General features: G+C 41.4%; 1 protein-coding gene across 1 annotated transcript in view; it reads right to left on the bottom strand.

The window, feature by feature from the left end:
• RAPGEF6 (Rap guanine nucleotide exchange factor (GEF) 6) overlaps positions 1-6,276 on the bottom strand; it is a gene marked incomplete at its 5' end in the record, with an annotated part of 43,873 nt that overhangs the window by 29,098 nt on the left and 8,499 nt on the right. Inside the window, 7 exons of the mRNA XM_010137984.1 lie at positions 6-218; positions 1,861-1,969; positions 2,617-2,820; positions 3,164-3,271; positions 4,557-4,721; positions 5,237-5,389; positions 5,901-6,059. Coding sequence (XP_010136286.1) covers positions 6-218; positions 1,861-1,969; positions 2,617-2,820; positions 3,164-3,271; positions 4,557-4,721; positions 5,237-5,389; positions 5,901-6,059 — 1,111 coding nt within the window. The remainder of the gene's footprint in view (positions 1-5; positions 219-1,860; positions 1,970-2,616; positions 2,821-3,163; positions 3,272-4,556; positions 4,722-5,236; positions 5,390-5,900; positions 6,060-6,276) is intronic.

Below are 6,276 nucleotides of genomic sequence, written 5' to 3'. Positions count from 1 at the left end.
GAACCGGGTCTTGTCTAAAATCTTCCTGATTCTGTTCCTCCCACCAGACACAGTGTTTGCTTTCATTTTCTTGTTTCCTTTTTCACGGGGAAACATCTGTTCCACGTCTCCAGGCATATCTGGGATGGAATAACGGTTGTTTTTCTTCTCGGCAATCTTTGGAATATGTGGAATTCCATTCTTCTCTTGTCCTATCCTGCAGAGCAGCTCCTTAAACACTGTGAGAGAAGATACAACTGCTGTGATTTACCTTTGCACACTGAAAACTTCCCAGGGAATCTTCCTTCCCCTCAAACCTCTTCCTTCCCACACCCCTGCCGAAAAAGTGAACCAAAGAGTTATGAACTAGGCAACACTAGGCATTTGCATTTTGATTCTAAGGGTGTGGGTCTGTTAAACTGGCTTTGATTGCTTTTAGTAAATCTACTGAACAGAAGCTGCATCAAATTTCCTACTGCATTTACCAGACCCAGCCAGCTACCACCAGCACTGACATTCCCGAAGATACAATTCCATGAAAAAGATAGTGGTAATATTCTTTGTGTTTCTTCCACTATAAAAGGTGAAAACAAACTGGTCAAATTTGTGAATCAATACAAATTATTTTTTTAAAAAAAGCTTTTAAAATCACTCAAGCCAGAAATTCAGTATTTTCTGTCGAAAATGTGGCAATATGGGAGAAGGCAGAAGTGTACAGGGTAACTCAGACTGTCCCTTTGAGCAAGGCAGCCAGCCAAACGGTGGATTTCTACACGTAATGAAATGTAAATCTATGAGTCTTCGCAGCACAGACTCCAAAATAAGAACAGGAATTGCTTGTTGTCAGCACCAGGCACTCAGCTCTCAATTAAAAAGACAGGAGAATAAGTATCACTGTTGAAAAAAGCTTCAAGACATGAATTCATTACAATTTAGCAGAGAAATCACCTTGAATTTACATCAGCTCGCAGAAAGGGATTAGAATCCCCTCATAAATGCACGTTGTTCGATTTATAATGCAACGGAACAATCTATCAGTGTCTCAGCTACAGCTCTGCTTTATTTATGTCATTGCACGCCAGGCTGGACCGCCCGTTACCGGAGCGGGTTTGTGCCTTTTTGGAATTACACTAACGAGCAGCTACAGGGAGCTTGAAACTTTTTATCTGCATGGTGATAAAAAGAAAATAATAATTGAAAGGAAAATCAATAGTCAACAAGGGCAGGTAACTGGAGGAAGGAAATAAGAAAAGGAAAACATCAGAAAGTCTCAGAGACAGCTCCGGCGGATGGAGCTGACTGGGCACAGCCTCGTGCGTTCTGTCCCTACGGTTATTCTGGTGCCTGAGCAGGATTATGGAAAAAGAACAGACGATTTGACTGAGATTTGAAAGAGGCATGTATGTGTTTATACTCCCACTGACAGTTAAAAGCCAGCTTTTCTATGTCACACCACTGTTTATATCCCCTTCTCGGTTTTAGATACAAAGGCAAGCCATCCCATCATTCCTTCAGCCATCACAACAAGTTTTACGAAAGCCCAGTTTTACATTTTTGCTGTTTCTTGGCAAAAATATTTTGGCCTCGATCCCCTGGCTCTGTTTCAGCCCTATCGCATGAAGGGACACTAAAGCCTCTTAAACAGGCATTTGAGGATTTCTCCGGGAGGAAAGAGCTGCCTAGGCTGGCTCTGTGCCACTCCACGTGCAGCCCTTGGCACACGAGGACTTACCCGAGGCACCACGAGGGGACCTCGGCACAGCTCTTCCCTCCTAGAGTGTGGTGGAAAAGAGGGCGGAATCTTACTGCACTTCTAAAGCAAGGAAGACTACAGTTGTTCTTCACATACGTGGAAACACATCTTACGTAGCGTCTACTCACCAAAAATGTTTGTTTTTACAGTGATGGAGAGATGAGTGTTGTTCCTCAAGATTTCCAGAGCTTTTACAAAGGTGATGTTCTCAAAGTTCTGTCCGTTGACTTCCATTATCTTGAAGGAGAAATAAAAGCAGGTCTATTAGGAGAACAGCTCTTTGGCGGACTTACAACAACGGTGATAACACAGGCAACAGTAAGGACTCCACAGAAGTTAAAACAACTATTTTCAGCATGTCAGTGAAGTTACATCCTGTCAATAAGCCAAGACCTCCATTTCTCCAAGAAAAACGCTTAAAACAGGTTCATTTTCTGTGGTAACACGACACTTGCCATTTGGAGCTGCACCCAAATCCCAAATGGTGGATCATGAACCACAGAACTAATATGTCATCAGAGGCTGGACCCTGGTCTGGTGTGAACCGTTGCTGCTCCACCAGCCTCAGCGAACTGGGATGATTCATCCGCTGTGGGAATCAACCTGATGGCTTCAACCTCACCCTATCTCCCACCAGAAAGTGTCCCCAGATAACCACAACTCAGTTTCTTTTCCCACTCTGGTTTTGAAATATTTACATATTTTAAATATTTTGGAAACTATTTACCAGAAGCCCCTTCAACACGTGTGAGCTGAAGCTGAACTGGGGCATTCACACCGGAGCTCTAGCCAGTTGTTTGCTCTTCGTAAACTACATCATCTATTTTGGGAAACACTACAGTTAGCTGAGCCGGAATATTTTAAAATGGAATTTATTTTTTTACCTGATCACCACGCTTGAGTCCTGCTTCTGCTGCTTTACTGCCTGTTTCCACAGTCTCTACAAAAATACCAAACCCCTTGTCGCTTCCTCCAAGGAGGCTGAAGAACAGCGGCGAGTCTCTAGAAGGTTTTTGCAGGGTAATTTGTCTCCATTTGGCTTTGGCAGCACAGGCGATGTTCAGCAGTCTGAGGTGTCCTTTCATTTTCTGTAACACAGAAGACACAAAAATGCAGCGCAATGTTTCTCTTACTAGAAATGGAAAAACAGTTGTGATAAACCCCCAAACTGCCAGAACAAGGACGTTTGATGCCATGTATCCAAATCTTAGTAAATAAACTTGTCCTCCTTTGCAGTCATGCACAAACACATCGACGAGTGCCACGTGTATTGTTTTATATGGGCTTTAGAGCTAAAGATATATTTAAGGACAAATATGTCCATGTTAAAACCCACCTGACAGACTTACAGGCTACAGTGTATTAAGTCACTGGTAACACAACACTGCTGTGAAAATGTGTAATATTAGAAATAGTATCTTTTGCTCCTACCGTATCTTCCAAGTTCTTCTCAAACTCTTCCAGAAATCGGGTCATAGCAGGATCTCCCTCAAAGTCATTAAAATGATTGTTCACCCACAGTAAGACCACTCTGGTAACCTGAAAAAAAAAAAAAAAGGGTACCTGTGATTCTTCTATCAGCTTTTATCTACAGCAAAGAAGAGAGGGATGTGGCAGATAGGACAGATCACTGTGTCTGTTAGCTAACACCAGCAGAAGACATTTACACTTGAAATCATCTCCTTTCCTGTGTTTGTGGAAACAAATGAAAAATTAGAAACCAAACATTTTTGTACCTAATTGGCTACATCACCCGGTACATACCGGTGCACAAAGCCATTTTCCGTTAACTCTTCCTTATGCTGTTTATAAAACTCACCTTTTTAACCATCCTGAGGAGCTCCTTAAAGAGATTTCTAGGAAGTACATAGCAACAATGAAAAATTTTAAGAACTTTCAGTTAAACCTTTAGGTCACTTTTGTATGTGCTACAAAGTTACTATCATTCACAAGGAATTCCATCTGACACCTCTTTAACCATCCATGTCATTAAGAAAGGTTAATCTAAAGCAGTTTCTCTTCCAAAAATAAACAATTTCCTCTAATTTGCTGAATCAGTTTTCTTTTACTTTCCTTTTCTTAAAAACCAGTAGTTGCCAAAATGAGCAGCATGGGAAAAGGTAAGAAGAGAAGCAGTAACCACAGCAAAAGACCCCAGACAATTTCCTACAAAAAAAAAAAATAGAGCGTTTTCATCGTCTGTTGGGTTTCCTTCAGCTCAAGGCTGAAACACATAAAACCTCTGGCTAAGAATTTTACTGCCATAATTTTCAACAAATTGGACATGGATCCAAGTTCCAGACTCTGACCATTTTTCCCATGCACACAGTTTCAGAGAGCTGAAGGAAGGGGTTTTCCCAAGCACACCTGTCCTGAGCAGCGTTTATTTCAAGTACAGGTTTGTAATAAGCTGCTCAAATAAAAGGTGCTCAGCAGGCTGAAAGGTTCTGCAGCAGAAAGTCATGGAAGACAAGCACAATGCTGTTGTGAAGAGAAAGATGGTATGTCCAAGAGATCGTGAACACAATTTCCCTGGATTTCTGGTGAAAAGAGATCTCAGAATCCGGTATCTCCACCTTCAAATTAAATACAAACCATTATTTATCAGTCTGCAGCAGAGAAGCAGTGTCACCCCTGATCTAATTTACACCACACGGGGGAATCCTTTCTTGATACCAGTGAAAAATACTTTGCTTTAAAGTAGTTCATAGAAAACTGAAGCTGAAGCGTAATCTTTGATTCCTTTTTGTGTTGCTGATAAACTATCTGGAGATGCTCAGAAATACTCAGATCAGAAATACTGCTCTCTTTGAGTCAAACCAACCTTATCCCTGAGGCTGTCCACCATGAACCATTCCAAGAGTTTATTCCCAACTTCCAGAGGGCTTGTTAGAAACGTTCTGTAGGTTAAAAGGAAATCTTCGATGTAGGTTGGATCCACAATAGAATGTTCTTCTATTAAGTGCATGATGAGTCTCTCGGGTGTTGCCTTAAAAATTAAATACAAAAAAACCCCATTGGTATTTCTCATCACTACTTCTCTCTAGAGAGTATCTTAACCTAAACCCATGAGAGGAGTTTACTCCCTTTTCAAATTTCAGGTATAGCAAACTCCGGAGAAAACACATTAGTGTCTTTAAATCAAATTTCACGCTTCTCTCACTCAAACGTTTCCCATAGGTAATACCTGGGTAAAACAAGTAGTAACTTCCCTTACTTTTATTTTTAATCAATATTTTAAATTCCTCTTCCAGATTACAAAACACAGGTCAATGCTTAAAGATGCTCAAAGGGTGATCCCGATACACAACTCAGTGTATGTGCTGTACAGGTCTATTCAGAGGGAGATGGAAGTACGTTTGTAAAATAGCATCAAACCCTTCCAAGCAACTTTTTGAGATAAGACAGACAAAACCAAGTATGAGTTCTAGAACCAAACTGAAATTGTATTTATTTACTAATAAATATAGGTTTAATAGATTAAGGGAAAGCATAGGAATTCACCTTGATGACTATGTGCCCTTTCCTGGTTCCACTGCGATCCAGCTCCCTGTGCTCCTTTACCATAACAATTTCTCCTTCCTCCTCCACTTTATGAGTGTTTTTTTCCACGTGGTTCAGAATCCTCCAGTAGTCTTGCTGGGCTATACACACAAACTGTCCCCAAACAACACGGGATTGTTAATAAATACACAAAACCTGAATGTGTCCCCATCCCTGGGCTGCTTCGACACGCTGTAGACCAACCCCATTTTGTTCTGCCCAACTACATGAGAAAGTTAGAAACAGAAGACAAATGGAACTGGTCACCTTCTCACATTTCCAACAGGTTGTTCAAAAGGGAGAAATAGAGAGAGGACAAAGCCTGTAACAAGTGGAAAGGGGTATTTTACTGCACATCAGTCACACCCACAGCAGGACTGGGCTGGACTACGCTTACATTTTATCACAAAGCAGAAGCTCCTGTTTCTCACACAATAGCAGTGTGAAACAAATCTCAGCTACTAACAAGGGTAAAACTAACTATCAGCAGAGCCCTTGGCCCACAGATATCAACCTCCTTTCTTCTGCTCCTGGAATAAAGATCATGCCTTAAGATGAAAGCCGTCTGTTTCCTCTTATCAGATGCTGAAAAGCACGAGGTAGTTGTATAGAATCGTAATCATACCTGACAGTCATCTACTTTGGTTCTGACCACTCCGTTCATGTACTGCTTCTCCAGAGAGGGAGTAATCCCAAAACTATTCCCCATGCAGAGACTCTCACTCTTCCCGTCAGGATAGCTGATTTCCACCGTGCCGTTTAAAATAACATACCAAGAATCGAGCTAGAGAGAATAAGAGAGAAACTTTAAAAATGAAGCTAATTCAACAGCTGTTACAGGCTGTTCCCATGCTCTTCTCTCAGAAGGGCTGGTTCTTGCAGCCTCCGGTTGGTTGTCACCACAGTTTATTTAACTAAAAACGTGCGCTGGAAGGTGAGCGATAAAGACGACTGAAACAAGAATGTTTTTCAGCATTTTTCATTCATTTCAGAGCTCGTTC

Source organism: Buceros rhinoceros, unplaced genomic scaffold (assembly GCF_000710305.1).
Source record: "Buceros rhinoceros silvestris isolate BGI_N320 unplaced genomic scaffold, ASM71030v1 scaffold7176, whole genome shotgun sequence".
NCBI classification, from domain to species: domain Eukaryota; kingdom Metazoa; phylum Chordata; class Aves; order Bucerotiformes; family Bucerotidae; genus Buceros; species Buceros rhinoceros.
The sequence above is the reverse complement of the archived record's forward strand: the minus strand, read 5'-3'. Positions and strand labels throughout refer to the sequence as shown.